Source organism: Eubalaena glacialis, chromosome 9 (assembly GCF_028564815.1).
Source record: "Eubalaena glacialis isolate mEubGla1 chromosome 9, mEubGla1.1.hap2.+ XY, whole genome shotgun sequence".
Lineage (NCBI taxonomy): Eukaryota > Metazoa > Chordata > Mammalia > Artiodactyla > Balaenidae > Eubalaena > Eubalaena glacialis.
The window spans coordinates 12,418,861-12,437,709 of NC_083724.1; the positions used below are offsets into that span (position 1 = coordinate 12,418,861).

The 18,849-nt window shown below is 41.6% G+C and overlaps 1 protein-coding gene across 4 annotated transcripts in view; it reads left to right on the plus strand.

The window, feature by feature from the left end:
• DENND1A (DENN domain containing 1A) overlaps positions 1-18,849 on the plus strand; it is a 542,621-nt gene that overhangs the window by 318,478 nt on the left and 205,294 nt on the right. For all 4 annotated transcript variants that reach the window (XM_061199955.1, XM_061199952.1, XM_061199953.1 and 1 more), the window contains exon 10: positions 4,705-4,805. In XM_061199955.1, coding sequence (XP_061055938.1) covers positions 4,705-4,805 — 101 coding nt within the window. The remainder of the gene's footprint in view (positions 1-4,704; positions 4,806-18,849) is intronic.

The following is an 18,849-nucleotide window of genomic DNA, read 5'->3' on the forward strand; positions in this document are numbered from 1 at the left end:
TTTTTAAAATGATTATTTTCTGTTAATTGGCATTTTGCTTTAGATGTTTGGTCGTCTAACAGCAAGGCAAATTCTACGTAATTTTCTACATAATTTGGCCATGCCAACAGGGATAATATTTCACCTAGCTCAGAATCCTGAGCATAATGTATTGGCACAGCGCAGGCACTCAACACAATAGTTAACTTATGCATTGTGGAAATGGCCATTATAGTCTGACAGACCTGGCTTACTAGCTGTGTGGCCTTGGGCAAATTATTTCACCTCTGAAACTGTTTCCTTATCTGTGAAATGTGGTGTTGAGTGTATACGTGTGTGTACGTACACACACACACACACACACCTACCTCTAAGATAGTACTTTGCAAGATCCTAAACCCCCAGCATGGTGCATGGCACATACACTGTTGAAATTCCTTTTTTTTTTTTTTCCATGCTAAATTGCAGAGTTACTCTTAGGAATCAGCTGAATTGGTATCTAAGATTGTGACAGTCTGGGCATTATCCCTAAGTAATACCTCAAACTGAAAAAAAAAAAAATGTGTCTTTGTGATTTTTCAAACCCTATCATTGATGGCTCTCCATTCATGTCCTACCTCCACTGCCTTCTCCTTTCTCTCCCTTTGCCTCAAAGGAAACTATGGAGCCATATAGAAAGCTCCAAAATCAGACTGACCTTATGTACCTTTAATTGAGGACAGAATTTGCTAAAAGTGAGTCCAAAAACCCACCAGTGGTTTACTTTACAATTTGTGTCCTGGCTAGACTGGCTGTTGGCTGTGTAATTTGTCTAGTTTTGTCTGGAGTCTTAGACCATTCAGCTGCTTCAGGGCAAAATCTTTTGGGGTGTCATTAAATGGGATTGATAATTGGCTTCTGATGAATATTCATTGTGACTAATGACTTTGGGCAAATTTTACACATACTATCTTTCTATTCTCCCACTGAGTGAGATTTTGATAGGATCATTTTCCTCAACTTGCACTTCAATTAAATATTCACAATACCCCTTTGTTGACTACAATCCAAATTGTATACTTTCATTACTTTTAAATTTTGTATTCTGTAAGGAATGAACATAGGCCTTTAGGACCCTTCTTTTTTCTAATGGGGTTGGTTTTAGAGTTTTGTTTTGTTTTTTTTAAGTAAGTGGCTAATGATAATTTATGGGATGTATGTTATTTCTGATTAAGCATAGATATGTCATGACACTTTTCTGTGGTCCACTTAGCCACTATTTCTAAGAAATGATGCACATTGTTTGTGCCATTTAGTATTTTGGAAAAGAGCCAAACAGCTCCTTGTTTGTTTTCTTAATCAAATGGGTAAAAGCATTTTACTCCAATTGCAGAGATTTGGCCCTCAGAAAACCCCACAATGGAAATGATGATCAGACATCTTAAAAGTTTGATTTTTATGAGGGATAAGTAATTTTAAAACCTTGTCATTTAGCTTGCTACGTTTTTTTTTTGAGGCTAAGGAGACATGAAAAGAACATTGTCTGAAGATAAGATCTCTGCCACTGTGTCGCTTGAAATAGGATTTTGACTCAAACCGATTTAAGCTAAAAAGAGGCAGGTATTCAAGTTCTGTCTCAACCAGGAACATTCTATTGAATGACTTTTTCAAAGAGAATTACCAATGAATACATGTGATGATGATACCTTACATTTGTATGGCACCATATAGATTTTTAAGTGCTTTTATTTATTTATTTGTTGTGTTGTAGAGTTACAGAGTAGGCATATTATTGAGTAAATGGACGGATGAATCCATTGACTTGATTTTCCAGAAGTGGCATATTTGTATGTCTAAGCTTGCTGTTATTGTGTTGGAATTTGAGTCATATATATATATACCCTACTCTGTGAGACTCATGAAAATGTTGGTCCAGTACTATGAAAAGCCAAGCCACTAACTATCTTTATATTGTGAATATATTCTAAGTGTGAATTGTTTTTTATTTATTCAAGAAACATTGCATTATCTAGCACATATACATACATGCATATGTATATATACATTGTGCCACTGAGCAAAAGAGAGACAGGGTCTTTCTGTACTTTACAGTGAGAGGACAAACATACAGTCATAGTCCCATTAATAATGGGGGCACATGCCCAGTGGAACCATGCAAGGCTTTGCAGAGGAAGGTAGTGCACAGAGACCCGGGGCAGGAGGAGTTCGCTAGGGGCGCAGATCTGGGCCAGTGGGAATACAGAAGGGAGGAAAAGGAGTACATAACTACTCCTAAATCTGCAAATGATTTATTCCAAGGATAAACTTGGAGGAAGTAGTAGAGATTGTGGCTGGAGATGCTTCTCTACAGGTAGACAGGGAGCTGGTGAAGACATGAAGACATGCCTGTTCCAGGTGTGCCCCCAAGTACATTTCCGAGCAGGATGTTACATGACTGGACCTGCACTTTAGTAAGAGTACTTTGGCCGTTGGTTAATGGATAGGGAGGAAGAGCTGGGGCCAAAGGCCAGTGTAACCCTCCAGCCTGACTTGAGGGTGGAGTTGGAGTAAAGTTGGTTCATTTTCCATTCACTCAATACCAGCAAAGATTTTTTATCTCTTCTAAGCCCAAAGAGATTAGTCATGTATACTATGACAGACAGCCTCCGTTATGCTGTAACCTACTGAAATGGGTTGAGAAAAAATGGATTAAACCTACAAGCCTTGGCAGAGTCACTGGGAACTGCTCTTGCGAGCTTGTTGGATAAGCTCCTGTTCATGGCATGTACCTGATTTAAAGAACAGGGTCTGGAGGGAAAAGGAGGGGGAAAATTAGGCCCTGGATTTAATACACAGCTCTCACAACTGTGAACCATCAGCAGAATATCCAATTTAAAGCTGTTCATGTTACACTAACCTCTGGGATTCTTTTAACTGGGCCTTGGCGCGTCACTCTTTTGCCACGTAAATGTCCTTCTGTCAGCAAAGGCCAGTTAACAGCTTCCAAAAGAAGCAAAGTCCTCAGGGGAACAGGCTTCCCAGAAACCAAAGAAACATTAAAGAAAAAAGGCAGAAAGAAACATGTGTTGTTGACTTTTGTCACTTCATAGTCCTATCTCCAAAGGTGTTGGTTTTTTTCCTTCTTTCACTATATTGAATTTTGTAGCAATTTTATTCCATTGTATCTTTGTTTCCTAATTTTTCTGTTATATCAAATACTGATTGTATGATGTGTCTAGCTCTTAAGAAAAAAAAGAAATATGAAATAGGGACAAGTCAAAAGAGGAGGGAGTGGAAGGATTAGTCAGTAAACAGTGCTGGAGCAATTGATTAGCTGTGCGGAAAAAATAAATTCTCACCTCAGTCCTCAAACCTAAATTAATTCCAGCTGGATTAAAGAGTTAAATGCTGAGGAAAAATTTGGAGGACTTTCTTAGTATAAAAGCAGTGGAAACCATCATGAAGGAAAATATTTGCCCATGTAATTATTTAAGCCTTCTCTTTACCCAAAAATTCAAAGAAAATTAAATAAGGATAAGTTATTTTCAAAAACATTGCAAAGGATTACTATCCTTTGCATATCCGGTATTTGCTTTTAAATCAATTTAAAAATGCTAATTCTCATTAGAAAAAGTGGACTAAGAATATGAACAGACCATTTACTTAAGAAATATAGTTTAGAACATATAACAAGATGTTCAGCTTCAGTCATGATCAGAGAAATAAAAATAAAATGAAGATAGGTACAGTGAGGTACAGGGAGGCCAGCATTCCAGTACATGGGTGGGGGGGTAGAAAGAGCCTCAATCCTTCATCTATTTATTATATTAATACATTTATTATATTTATTAAGTGCCTTAAAATATTTATAACCTTTGTCTTTAAATTCTGCATCTAGGAACCATATATAAAAATTATTGACCTGATCCGATTATATGAATTAATGATGGAAGAGTGGTTAAATATAGTATGGGAAATTCATTGAGTGGCATGAAAAGATGTTTTCTAAGAATGTTTAAAGATATGGGGAAAATGCCAGCAAATAATGTTAACTTAAGGGCAAATCAACACTGTATTTACAGTAATCCTGATTTTTATTAGAAAAATCCATATGCATGTAATACCCCAAAATGTTAAATTATTTTCAGATGGTGAAGACTTTCCTTTATTTTTTTTTTATAGGGAGCATTTTCTTTTTTTTTTTTAATTTTATTTATTTATTTTATTTATGGCTGTGTTGGGTCTTCGCTTCTGTGCGAGGGCTTTCTCTAGTTGTGGCAAGCGGGGGCCACTCTTCATCGCGGTGCGCAGGCCTCTCACTATTGCGGCCTCTCTTCTTGCGGAGCACAGGCTCCAGACGCGCAGGCTCAGTAATTGTGGCTCACGGGCCCAGTTGCTCCGCGGCATGTGGGATCTTCCCAGACCAGGGCTCGAACCCATGTCCCCTGCATTGGCAGGCAGATTCTCAACCACTGCGCCACCAGGGAAGCCCGAAGACTTTCCTTTTATCCCTTTCTCCATTTTCTAGATTTTTCTACCGTCATTGTTAATTAGCTTCATAATCATGAAAAAAATACATTTTTTGGAAAAGGAAGCTCTTATTAAATCTGAATTAGGGTTACTGAGTTAACTTATAATTTTAAATATGTTGATAAGTATATATTTAGTTTTATTGCTGAACTCAAATGATAGTGTCTCCTGACTTTAATTGTTTAGCTCTGAATCTCTAATTTGCTTCCGTTGCAGTTGACTGCCTGCATCCACGGGTCTGCTGCGATGCTGTACCCCATGTTCTGGCAGCACGTGTACATCCCCGTCCTGCCTCCACATCTGCTGGACTACTGCTGGTAAGGCCACTGCTTACCCTGTCCTCTGCTTTTCCTTCTCCAGAGAATGACCAGGCAAGTTAGGTCTATAACTTGTAATGCAGTTGGTGACTCTAAATTAAAAATACTAACTTCAAAGTGATCTGAATTTTAGATCACCTGATTGCGTGGCCTGTTTGTTTCCAAACAGCTTTTCATATATGTCATGGCATTCTTAAGAGTTCAAGTGGGTAGATAATACCTTCTGCGTTCCTCAGTGTAGGGAAACCAAAGCACCAAGCAGTTGTGTGATTTTTTTTTTCTCCTAAGACACGATGGAAACTGGTGTCAAGAACAATTGAGATCCCCAAGGTCTTCAAGTTTCAGCCGTTTTCAGCCTGGCACGTTTTGTAAGACTTGCCCTCAGCTGTGGTTTGGGAGCACAAACCAGCCTTCAAAACTCTCTGAAGTCTTTTGAGGGGAATTTCACTGTTCAGTGAAATGTGTTTTAGTGGAAGGAGGGAGGGAAGGAAGAGAGGGGAGGAGGGAGGGAGGGAGGCTGACTTGCTTTAGAGTCAGCTAACCACTTGGGCAAGTCACTTGGCTAAAAGCTTTGTTTTCTCATCTGCAAAATAAAGTTGTTCTATACATAATTATGTAAAGATGGAATGAAATAACATGAAAAGATAGCATGTAGAAAAGCTGGCTCATAGTAGATGCTCAGTAAATGTTTCTGCAGAAGCATCATCTTCATCACTATCTGTCTCCAATAGATTAACAAAAAAGACTGTGTGATCTAATGTCCTTATAAATGATTTCTTTCTCCAGTGTATTATGATTAAAGACATTATCTCCATACAGCTCAAGTCAGCAGAAGTTGATAAGGGAGCGATACACATGTATAGAAAAGGCTCTGCACTGTCTGCCAGCAATTGAGAGCTTCAGGACAAAGGGCCCCATTTGAGGGGTCACAGCCCTGTCACTTAAGAACAGATGATTCAGGACATTTACCATTGGTTCAGAGAGATCGAGTCCAGGTCAGTCATAATTTTTGCCGGTATCTCCAGCCCGTTTTGCAGTCCTCTCAGTGAAAAGGTTCACCCAGGTAGCCAAATTATCCTGGGAATTTAAAGGTATTCAGGAGTCCTTCTCATGTTATGTGTTGGGCTCATCCTCATCCCAAGAAGCCATGGGTTCAGCAAAGATGTAGCTCAGGGCCGTGAAGTGAAGATCAGCGGTCCTCTCTAGTGCATAGCACTAAGTGAATTGGCTCATTTCTCTCTTTAGTGTGTATCTTTCTTATCAAGGTGGATCTCTTTATCCATGCCTTTCTCCTACCTCTCATGAGATTAAAGGGCAATTTCTCTGCATAGATTTGTTGCTTCTTTTGAGCTTCTGAACCAACTCTATTGGTTTTTTCTGCTGTCACGTATCTCAAAGGAAAGGACCGTGTTCTCTATCCAGTTCGCTGTTTGAATGAAAGATTGGGGGGCTGGGCAGAGGCAGACACAGCCGCCAGAGAGGAGGAAAGAGGCAAGGGGAGAGAAAGAACAGGCACACCCAGGGAAGGTGGAAGGGAGATAGAAAGAAAAGGTGGGAAAGGGGACATATGTCCCCTTAGACAGACTCACACAGTGACACCCCGTCCCCTTAAGCACAGAGGATCTGCTGACACAGTGCCCCGGCCCTGACATACAGCACCCTTCACAGGCACGCACCGCCCTCCCGCCCCAGTACATGGCCCCATACTCACACACACAGACAGAGGTCCCTTCCCTACAGACATGTGCCTCAGGGTCCCCCACACACCTCACCCCAGACGTGTGCTCTACAGGGAAACCTTAGAGTTCTCCCTGGAAGAGACTCACCTGTGTGTCTCGATGCTTCAGGTAGGAACACCCAGGGGCTTTTGTGTGCAGGGATTGGTGGAGCTGAGAAAGTCATTGGAGTCCCTCTGCCTCCCTAATGGTACAGCTTTCACTTTCCATTATTTGGAAAGTTTCAGTTGCCAAATTGTTAGCTAGTTGAAAACCAGCAGCTTAGAGCCCCAAAACTATGGAGAAGAAAATGCTCTGTCAGTAACATCAGTGATAACAATAGTTGCCACTGCTGAATCTCTCCTTTGGCCCCCACTCGTTGGACCAGCTCCTTACATCTGTGATCTCATTTAATTCTTCCAGCAACCCTGTAAGGCAGGTATTATTAGCTCCATTTCATAGGTCAGTAAACTGAGGCCCCTAGAGGCTTAATAACGTACCCTAAAATAGATGTTATATATGTATAATTCCATTTTTACAAAAACAAATGAAAATTATGTGTATATATAACACAAAAATTAGATACACACACACACACACATACATACATACGTATAGAGAGGCAGAAATCTGAAAGGAAATACACCAAAATGTTAACAGTGATTTGTGTTGGGGAGGAGGGGAGGAATTCCGCATGATCTTTATTTTCCATGCTTTCAAATATTTCTATCGACACAATGAAAAAGTATAGTTTTTTTATAATTGAAAAGTTTCATTTAAGAAAAAAATCAATGTTTATTCTGTCCAGTTGTTCTTTCCAGCTGCCATCTCAGGTCGCAGCCCTCCTTTTTTGTTTGCTTAGAGGATTTATTAGCTGTTTCACTCTTTCCCGTGGAAGCTGACCCGAGATCCTCTTTTCAACTTCCTCTCAAACTCTAACCCTTTCAAGAACTGTCACCAGCCTGACCGAGGGCAACGGTGCTGACAGCTCTAACGGAGAAGGGGAGACTTGGCAAGGACGGCTGTGAAGCCCTTGTCACCCCAAACTTTCACTCCGGAAACTCAGAGTTAAGGCTGGTAATTTTTGGAGCCTGAGTGGGTTTTGTGATTAGGCTCCATATTGGAAGTTTCTGTTTGTGTGATAGCAGTCTCTCTCCTGATCTCTTGTTTTCATGAAAGGACTTTTTGACATCTGACCTAAGGATGATTACAGGCCTGTGGAGATTGATATCTGTTTATTAACTGCAAGATATAGGAATGATGAAATAAAAGACCCCAAGAGAAAAAACAGATCCTCTATTCAAGGCTTGATTTGATCACCTTCAGCCTGCTACCACTGCTTTGGTCAGAAACTACAAATGTCATGAAATTTGAGTCAATGCTAATAACTTTATTCTATTGTGCTCGGTGACTTTCACCACCGTAGAGTTTAATCTTTGGTGGTAAGAGCCAGCAGGAATAACTAGCATTTTAAATAATGTGCTAGGAGCCTGAAACATGTAGATTTGAAGGAGGTTTGTTCCTCTGCAGATGATTTAAATGTTAAGTACGTCCCCATGCAGGGGATACACGAAATGGAATCTGAAAACTATTATCTCCTGTAGAAATGAACTCTCAATTTACTCACTGCACAGGAAGGGCAGATTCTAGTCATTTTCACTGCCAGCAGGTGCCCTTTCTATGCATAATAGACTTCGCAAGTGTAATTAACACATGAAGACCACTGCTGCCAGTTTTTCTTCAGGTACATGCTGCTAGGAGTTTTCAGGACAACAGTGTAGGTTGTAAGAGCTTTCTACATTGCAATTGAAGATGAGGTGTTCATTGACTTTTGGACAAAGACATGCTAAATGGGGCTGAGCCTAGACCCTACTATGGGTGTCATAGGTCACGGTCCTTGGACCCAGAGACCCTGAGAGCTGTAATGTGGCCTTTGGTAGAACAGAAGTCAGTGTAGCAAAGCTCTGGGATGCAGTGAATAAATGGAAAGTATGATGCTGAAACCCTGCAATTATGTGGAAGACTAATTGCACATTCACAAATACAACAACCAGTTATTTAAGTTAACTTTAATTAGAGCTATAATCACAGATTTTAATTATCTGAATAAATCCATTAAATACAAATAGTCTGCCCTAAATATTTCCCAAATTAATTTTTTTTCATGTTCCTTCCCATTTTTGGGGAGAGTGGTCAAGAAAGTGCCTGGGCTTTGTATTCAGACACACCCAAGTTCAAATCTGTTTCATCTCTTATTAGCTGTGTAACCATTAAAAGTCTGTTTTACCTCTCTGATCTGCCATTTTGTTTTCTGTGAAATGGGTTCGATTTACCTACTTTGAAGAGTGGCTTTAGGAATTAGAGATACTGATCATCAAGTGGCACATAGGGGCCATTTAATAAATGGTGGTTGCTCTTATGGTTATTATAAACATGGGGCATGGATTTTGGTTTCCAGAAGGTCTAACTCACATCAAACGTTCTTCTTGCTTCTGCTGCCTTGTGAACTCAAGGGAAAACTTTATAATTCATCTTCTCTTTTTACCCATCAGATTGTTTTTATTTTGATTTTTTTTTTATTTAACTTGGGTTATTGTATGGTTGTTTTCATTTGCAGCTGTGGCATAAGAATGAAAAGAAAAGAAACAAAAGCAGATGGCAGAGAAAACGAAAGGAGTAAGACATTTCCAGCCCTTATGAATATTTAAAAACATGTGCTGCTGGTTCCTTTCTACTTAGATCTGTGCCATTCTCTTGATTTTGAAAGTGAAAATGAGAATTTTCCCTACCTTGGCTGATGGCAGCCCTGACCTTGGCCAGTGTTGGAAGAGCTTTCCCATTTCTGGGACAAAAGGATTAACTTGCTGATGAAAATCAGTGTTCCCTTTCATAATAATAATCACCATCTATCGAGTACAGCCTGCAAGTCAAGCTCTTTATAAACATTATTGCAAATCTTTAAAATCAAACTGTAAGGTAAATACTAGCTCCATTGTATAGGTTAGAAAATTGAAGCTCAGAGGGGTTTAGTGACTTACCCACCATGACACAACTAAGAAATGGTAGAGCCTGCGCTTGAAATCCAAGGCCATCTCATATTAAAGCGTTCCTTAGTAATATCCTTTAAAGAATTATGGAATAAGTTGTACCTATCACCAAGATTTTGTGAAAAAAATCCTTTACATAGGCTTTTTGATGACTTGCTAATAATTGTGGACTTATGTTATCATTCATTATTATTCATTCGTTCAGCAAATATTTATAGAGCACTTAATATGTACCAGGCTCTATGCTATGCTATGCTAATTAAATGTTGCTAATAAAAGGTCCCAGTAGAAGCCATATGGTATTTCCCATGTAAATACCTTTTTCTCCCTACTCCTTCAGAAGTAGTCCTAAATGAGGACCACAAATCAGTTCCCAAATTGAATTGCATATTTGGGTTATTCTGGACACCTGTTAACATATTTCCAAATATGTGATAAAATATTTCCAAAGCAGATCAGGACAAGTTCATATTTTACCCCAAAAAAGGCAGCCAGGCCAAGAGCTAAGTTAGTAGCTAACTCCTGATGTTCTCTGAGGGCATGGTTGAACCGAAAAGTTAAATCAAGTGTGTACAATTAAGGTTTGGATTTTGTATGTGACTTTGTAAAATACTTCATATTTTCCGACATTTCTAGGTGCCTCTGGAATCCATTCTTCCACCCAGAGTGGAAGATTCTCTGTGAGACAGATTCTCTGTGAGACGTACTAGTTCTAGGCTCTTTATCTGTGCTGTATGTGGGGTTCTGAATCAACCCCCACAGGCTGCATCATGTATTCCATCTAGGATTTTTAGCAAACAGTCTTAATATGCCTTTTCACAGGGTGTGTAGTCCATGTGGGTGATGGGGCATCAGTCCAGACACAGCTGTGAAGTGACAGCTGGATGATCAGAGCTGGGTCCATTCTAATCTGTCTTCATTGATGCCATGAAATTTTGCACAGGGAATAGATTGCTGCTAAAGTAAGTGGGATTGTTGATATTCTTGGTGGCAGTGATAGAAATCAACGAAGTGTGGTGTGGTAGAAACAGAAAAACCCGGCTTTGGTTCTGGCTTCCCCATTTACTAGTTTTGAGGTCGCTGAACACCTCTGAGCCTGTTTTCTCTTCTGTTGAATGTGAATGGTAATAGCTACTGATAAAAAGCAGGTGTTCCATAAATAGTAGGTACTATTTTTGTTATTACTGACTATGTGTATGTATTTGTAGTCAATATATATTAACGTGTATGTGTTTGTATATGTGTATATATATAAATGATCCAACAATCCAATTCAAGTTCACAAGACCTAGGTAGGATAGAAGTGGATTAGGTAGACAGGTATGACCGAAATTCTTTTCTATTTATCAAACTCTGGGCTGTGCAAGTTTTGTTCAAGATTGAATTCTAACACATAAGTAAAAACTGTGTCGTTTCCATTTTGCAGCAAGTATTTGAGTGCCTTGTATGTTCCTGGCATTGGGCATAGGGAGATAGGAGCTTATAGATGGTTCTGGATCTGAGGAAACACTGCTTCACAAAAGAACTCAGGTGTCCAGGCAAGAGTTGGGAGGTGTTTTTTTTTAAGCTAGGAGGCATCAAGGGGCCATGATAGGTCCATTGCTCTGGGGGTACAACCACTGCAACAGGAACTCATCTGGGAAGGTAGGAGGGGATAAGGACCAGGATTTCGGTTTCAGACGGAAGGAGGAGGGAAGTTGGGTCTGTGCTGGGCCTGATGGTTAGAAAGTGCACAATGTGTGTTGGTTGAACAAAGTGAAATTATAGATTCCTGGGTAAATCCCTTAGTAAGAGTTGGCTGAACTTGACCTTGAGGTTTGAGCAGAGAGGGTAAGGAGTAGAAAATAATTCAGGCTTGGAAGTCAAAGCTCTGGGTCCAAATGCTGGTTCTGGTCCTACTGAATTTATGTCTTTGGGTGAATCACACAGTCTCTCTTTCCTCATCCACAGAATATAGCTAAAAATATAGTTCTCCGTAAAGAGCCTGGCATCAAGTAGGCACCTAAAAAGAAGTTGTTAGGTGATGACAGTCACTGAGCCCTATATTGAGATACACCTTCATTTCCTTCAGCAGCACCTAAAACTGAAAATGCCAAGAGCCTTTGGAGGAAGCTTTGGACAATTTCTGAGTAAACTGTCTCCCTGGTAGAAAAATGGGAGAGAGAAGAGATGGCTCTTTGCATTATCTATGCTGTGGATTCTGTAGGAATCTATATCTATACTGTATAGGTTCTATAGGAAAACTGCCTTTTCAAGTTCTCCATTTGATTTTTAAAAATTGAAATGTAATTCATATACCATAAAATTCATCCTTTTAAAAGTGTACAATTCAGTGGTTTTTAGTATATTCACAAGGTTGTGCAGCCATCACCACTATCTAATTCCAGATCCATTAGGTTTTTAATACCTAATTTTTATTGTTGTTAATAAGGTAATCCACCCTTATTAGTTAAAATAATACTTTTTAACCTTTCAGAAGTATATATAGCAAAAAGCAAATGTTCTATAAAAGTGAGTAGTCTATGTAGATGGTTGGCATCAGACCCTTAATCTGATCCCTCCAAGGTGCCCCTGCTGGCACAGATGCTAGGAGTAGAGTGTGTGACAGCTCTCATCCAGCCTCAGCATTGACATTCCTGTGAGGGTGCTGAGGCTTGCAGGGTTAGAGAAGACATAGTGTCTCTTTCCCATGGGAGTGACCCTTCCGCAGTTGGGGATGGTGGTTGTTGGCTTGCCCACCCACCCTTCAGGGAGCTCTCCCGACTGCAGCCCACCGCCCCATGGTCCTTCACATCCTTTGCTGCAGCATCTACATCTGAGTGTCTGGACCCACCCTGCCAGTCCCACCTTCCCAGTCCCCTTTCTGCTGCCTGATGTGGTAAGGGGCAGCAGCCTGCCTCCCTTGCCCCAGTTTCTGCCTGGCCTCCATGGGACATAGCTGGCTCTTATCTGTACTTATATCAAGCCTTGGCCTGATTTTCCATTTCTTGTGACACATCCTGTATGTAATTCCTCACTCCTCCCTGACCTGGAGCCTGTCTTGAATCCAACACTTAGAAAACTCTGGAATTTCTAAGACATAGTTTAGTGGTCTCTGCAGCAAAGACATTCTACATATGTTCATGGTCACCAGTAGAGCAGGAGCCACAGACCATGTAATGTCATCCTCAGAGAAGCTTCAGCTCTGGAGGAGGTTACCTTGTGGCAGGGATTTGGGGATGTGTCGCTACCTCTCCCACAACGAGAATCCATGAAGCACCAGCGTAGTGCTAGGCTCAGAGTTATCTCTCAACAAATGTGGGTTTGTCTTCCCTGTGAATATTTGAAAGACTGAGAGACTAGGCTAAGAAGGTAATTGGACGCTATGCACCTTGGCATGTGACGTATCTTAGTCCTGGAAAAACAAGAAAATTTTTTCCCCCTTGTTACCACTTGGGTTTTCAACGTTTACACTCTTTTTTGGGGTTACTTTCTCTTGGTTTATTTATCCATAAACCTCTTTTTCTCTTCTTATTTCTTCTGTACATCATTCTTTCCTGGATTTCTACGAGGGTCTCATGGGTTGCTGGTGGCTCAAACCTGAGACTTCCTTTTGCGACCTGGCTCTGGCTGTTAACGGTTCTCACTGAACTCTCTGGGGCGATAGGTCTCCTGACCTTTCCTCTGTGATTAACTTCTCCTGCTGCAGTGGTCTTAGCCATGGAGCCCTTCCTGATGTTTTCCAAGTCTGTCTCCTTCCGGTAGACTGAGGAGGCATAAAAGGGAGGACTACTCTAGGCTTTGATGTTGACCTCTCTGGGTTTTCGTCCAGGCGTTATCTTTATAACTTTTGTGTTTGTTTCGGTTGGGTTTGGTGGCTTGGAGCGCTCTCCCTACCCCCAAGGTTACCCCAGGAAGCCACAGGGCCACACTCAGGAGGGCATCGTCCCCCCTCCCCACTTTCACCATCAGCTCAGATACACACGTGTCTCGCATTAGCAGGCCATTCCCAGTGACCAGCACCGCACGCCCAGTTCCTCCACTGCTGTGAGCCCCATGCTCTGGCTGCCGAAACCACAGATGGAAATGAGGCAGTCTGTGCCGCCTCTCCTAATCGGGGGTTGCTCCTGTCCTCATACGTAGGGATCCTCATCCTCTGCTATCGCTCATAAATCAGGGAGGGCCGGTTGGAAACCAGGCAAGAACTTAAATACTTTTTCCCCTAAGAAAACCTCGATTAACTAATGGCATTCGCACCCCTTCTACCTTTCAAGTCATATTTTCTGCCTCTTACCAGCTGTGACCTTTGTCAAGTCACTTAACCTCTTGGAGCCATGGGTTCCTCTGTGAATTACGGAGATCAGCCTTTCAAGATTGCTGTGGGAATGAGATGAGGTCATCTTAGGTCCGCCCCACAGCACTTTGTAAGTCTCCTCGCGGCAGCCTACACACATACAAGAACATGCTTATTGGCTGTCCGCTATTAATTGTAATCTCCAAACAGGTAGGGATCAGAACTAGTTTTTCTCTCCTCTATCCTCAGCCCAAGGTGGTGCCCAACACATAGTAATATTTACTGACTGACTGACCGGCACACGGAAAACACTGAGCACGTAGTAAATGCACCATAAGTTGTTAGTTTTCTCTCTTTCCCCTCCCTGGTTGCCTTTTTAAAATGGAAGCTCCTGAGTGACTAGTTTATTTCTCTCTATGGACACCGTGAATCACATTGCAATCCTGTTTCCCTCTTTGGGTTGGCAGCTGGAGGACTCAGAGCCAAACTTGCGACCATCCCAGCAGGTGTGCAGAACCTCACAACACACATTGAAGTACTCACCTCACTCCGGCTTATGTTTTTTCCCTTTGCCCCTATTTTTGTTCCTATTTTTGCTGCTGTATTGAACATATTTCTATAAACTGCCTTAAATTCTATTTAGAACAAGAAAGGGTGTCAATTCATTTAAGCTAGTTGGCAAATGTAGTTTTATTCTGGCTACAAAATGTCCACTTGCTATTTTATTTTTCAGCTGTAATTATCAAATACCCATTTTTTTTCTTAAGTGTAACATAATGGTTAAGTGTAACATAATGGTTTAAAAAAGTTAATGTAGAGCAACAGTAGTATAAGAGACTCTGAAGTAGGAGGATGTGGGCTGGAATCACCGTTAACTGTGACCATGGGCAAGTTTCTGAGAATCCCTTTTTTAATCTATAAAATGGATGGTATAAGTTGGATTATTTGAGGATTAAGTGAGATAAGGGCTCCCGCACAGCCCTTGGTACTTGGTGAGCACTCAGCACATACCCGCCTCTTTATTCCTCCAGCTCTGCACACAGCCCCGCCATAGACTCTAGGGAATCAGAAACAAAGTTTGGTTCTCCTGTGACTGACAGTCTGGAATAACCATACAAATTAGCGCGTGCTTTATGCCAAATGGGCAACCCAGACAAAAGCCTCTGAATAGGGAGGTGTTAGCAACCCCGGGGTGATCTGAGAAGTGGTGCTTGGCGGACAGCACAGGTTCAGTAGGACTTAGAGGAGGCGTGGACTGGGGCCCACAGGGACACTCGTGGCTCGGCTCAGAGGCAAGTTGGGGTTCCTGTGGTGAGGGGCTGGCCGGAGTCTCGGACAGAACGTGGAGGGGCCCGGGACTTGGCACAGCTGCTGGCGGGCCCCCAGGGAGCAGGTTAGAGAAAACCTCCGAACCTCCTTCCACTTTTCTTCCACAGCCGGGCACGTGCTGGGCTCCTGGGAAGCAGTGAGCTTGCTCTCTCTCAGTGTGACAGACTTGGGTTCTAGTCTCAGGGCTGCTGTGCGACCTCAGTGAGTTGTTTAGCTTCCCAGCCCTCGTTTCCTCATCTGTATGGAGGGCGGTGGTGGTACCTACCTCATACCGTGGTCCTGAGGGTCCAGTGAGAAAGTGCCTGTCAAGCCCTTAGCCTAGTGCTGGCTATGGCAAGTGCACCATGGACAGCACTGGCTCTTCCTGGCTCCCTGTGCGGCACTGGCCATCGCATTAGCCTGCGGCCCATCTGTCTGGTCACTTTCAGGAAGATGAAGACTAGGATTATCTGTGTTCTCCAACAAGGTGTGTTGTATGGTCTTTGTTCGCTTTCTTTCCCCTGTTCTGTTGTCCTTTAACCTCTCTAGCCATGCCGGGCTTCGTTATTTCAGAGCAGAATTTTAAACTGTAAGACAAACTGTGTTTACACGTTTGTTTCTTTTCAAAAAAGAAGGAGGGGCAGGAGGGAGGGAGAGAGGAGGGAGGAAGGAAGGAAGGAAGGAAGAAAAGCTCAAATGAGTAAGACCAAGAGTTTTCCTTTCCTTTAAAGACAGTGAACTGAGGAAGGACTTGTGGGCTTCCTTTGCAGATCTGGGTATTTGGCTAAAAAGGTGGAGTGCCTCTGAGAGGCGAGATGGGTGCTGTGATGTGTACACTGTAATGCTCACTATGCTTTAATATGGGAAAAGAAAAAGAGTAGACCTTCCAAACCCCTGGGTAGCTCTATGCTATATCCTTGCTGAGGTCAAAGAGGTGTTGCTCCTGGGGAGGCGGGGGTGGGGGCCCTCCTACCTCTCTCCACATCTCATCTCTCCTCCCCTCCCCTCCTCTCCCTCTTTGTCTTGGGAAGCTGCCTTTTATATATTTGAGCAGCCAGTGTTCCTTTATTTCACCTGACTCTTTTCCAATTAGTAGCCGCTCACCTCAGGGGAACATAATTAAAAGGGCTCTAGTTATCTGGGGGAAAGGAATTAACAAATTGAGAAAGTGCAGTAATAATGAACGGGGACTATAGGATCATTAATAAGTCTGCAGTATCCATATTCATGCCTGTCCATTGCTAGGAATGAGCTCATGCTGCAGGACTTACCTATAAGAGCCGTGCTCTGCATTGCAGGTCTGGAGTTGGTGAGAGGATTGGGCAAATAGCCCCCTTGGTTTTCCAGCACTCCTTTTCTTTTGGCTTAAGTACTGAGTATGTGCTGTGGGACAGTGTAGGCTTTCAGTCCAACAGCCCTGACTTTGAATTACAGCTTCACTACTTACTAGCTTTGTGACCCTGGGGCAAGTTACTTCACCTTTCCAAGCCTGTTTCCCAATCTGAAAATGTGGATAGTAGTGATACCTTGCAGAGTTGCCTTGAGAATTATGTATAAGTGATGCACAAAAGCACCCAGGTTATAGTAGCTCAATTGATACTAGTTCCTTTTCCCCTTAAGAGGATTCAAAGTAAACATACCTTTCAGGTTAAGGTCATTATATTGTCACTGCCTTGACACTAGCAATGTAACCCCTCTCCTTTTCAGGGGAGAAGGAAGAAAGAATAGCTTTTACTCTTCCAAGATGACAGTGATGAAGTCAGATAGTGCCATAATTCCCAGAGAACAAAGGCCTAGGGCAGATACACTCTATCCCGCTACTCAGAGATGTACAGTGGCATCCCACAATCGCCGTCAGCCATAGGGCAGTTGTGACACAGTTGTGATGGCCCGCCTATGCATGAACTTGGTCATAGCTGTTAATATTATCACCCCTTTAATTTAATTATGTGCACTGTTGGTTCTGCACATGTTGTGTCTAATTGCCATTTGAAATGTCTTCCAAATTGCAGTCAGATTCAGCATTGAAATGTAAAGTCAGTGTGAATGTTGAAAGGCACCAGAGCAGAGAAGCATGGTGTTCATTTACTATTGGTGAAACAGATATTTGCGTTGATATTTTCTTGATAAGCAATAAACAAGTTCTTTCTGGGACCTAACAAATGAAGATAGCATCTAGATAAAGTATTATGTTTTGTTACTGAGATACCTTGGAAAAAACATGGGCATTGATGACTCTGAATCAGAAAATGATTCAGAAGAGTCAGGTTCTGAATGTGAAGTTTTTTAGGACTAGCTTAACCAATTTTTTGCTATATTTTCTTTTTAAGAAAGCGTGATGAGTGGTTTTACAAATTTGTCATTCTGTGTGATAAGCAAGTAATGAGTCATAGTTTACTTGGTGGTTTTTGCATTTTGGGTGGTACATAAAATCGAGTTTAAATGTTACCCTCTGAAGAAAGTGATAAACAACCCTACTGAACTCAGTAAGTAGACAAGTGACAAGGGAGTGTGCTTGGGGTCAGAAACTCATGTATAGAGGTGATGCCTGTCAAACACCTCACACTCATCACGGAGTCTCGACTGTCCTCACCAACACTGTGCCAGGTGTCCTTCAGAACCAGGGAAGGAACAAGAAACCATTCTTTGGGCACTAAGAGAATGGGTCCAGTCATACCAGCCATGCCAGGGCTGTGAAGAGAACCCCCTTGGACATAATAGCTTACTGAGCCTACCATGTGCTGCTCCTGTGCTAGGCACTTCATGGGTTCTCTCTAATCCTTGCAACAATCTTGAAAGATTTCCACTGGGGCTGGTACTGCCCTTTTAAAAGACACTTTGCCAAGATATAACAAAAGATATCAAAAACAGTCCTGCCCTTTGACTTGGTAATTCCATATTGGGGAATTCACACACATGAAGTTGTTCATTTTCATTACGATGTTACTTATGGTGAAAAGTTGGAAGTGACTTAACGTCTAACTCTAGCAATAGGGTTCAGCAAATTAAGGGACATCCATACTTGGTTGAGTATTACATAGTCTTTAAAATAATCACAAAGGTTACAGTATAATATGGGAAATGTTAATGTAGCCAATGAGAAAACAGTAAAATATATGCACTCTATAATTTCAAAGATATTTTTAAATATTAATGTTAATATTGGAGGAGAATAATACAAAAATAAAAGTAGTTGTGATAAGATGACTTGATCATGGGTGAGTGTCCCCCCCCCCAAAATTTCTCTTTACAACAACAACAAAAAGCAAACAAAAGAGAATGATTCAGTAGCTGCAAAAACTATTGAGGTATATTGAGAATACAAATTGTTTTCAGAATGCAGGTAGAATTACCCAGTTACATATTTGCTACATTGAGATGTTAAGGAGTCTCTGGGGTTTCTTTTTTCCTCTCTCCTTCTCCCCACTTGAAATTTGTAATCAGTATATTTGCAGAGCAAAAAAGCAGTAGATTCAGGGACACATTTGAGGTTTTGTAAGCAAATGATGACACAGTAAAAGGTATTTGTCCAAATTTGCATTCACACAAAACGTGGCGTGCTGTGATTTCAGAATAAATGTGTTTTAAATATTTTCTAAATACAGAGCTGTTGCAGCCCTAAGTTGGCTAAGAAACTACATTTCTATGACAGGCCATAATTACTCTTTGGTAAATTATTGGGCTTAAAAAAAAAGAAAAAA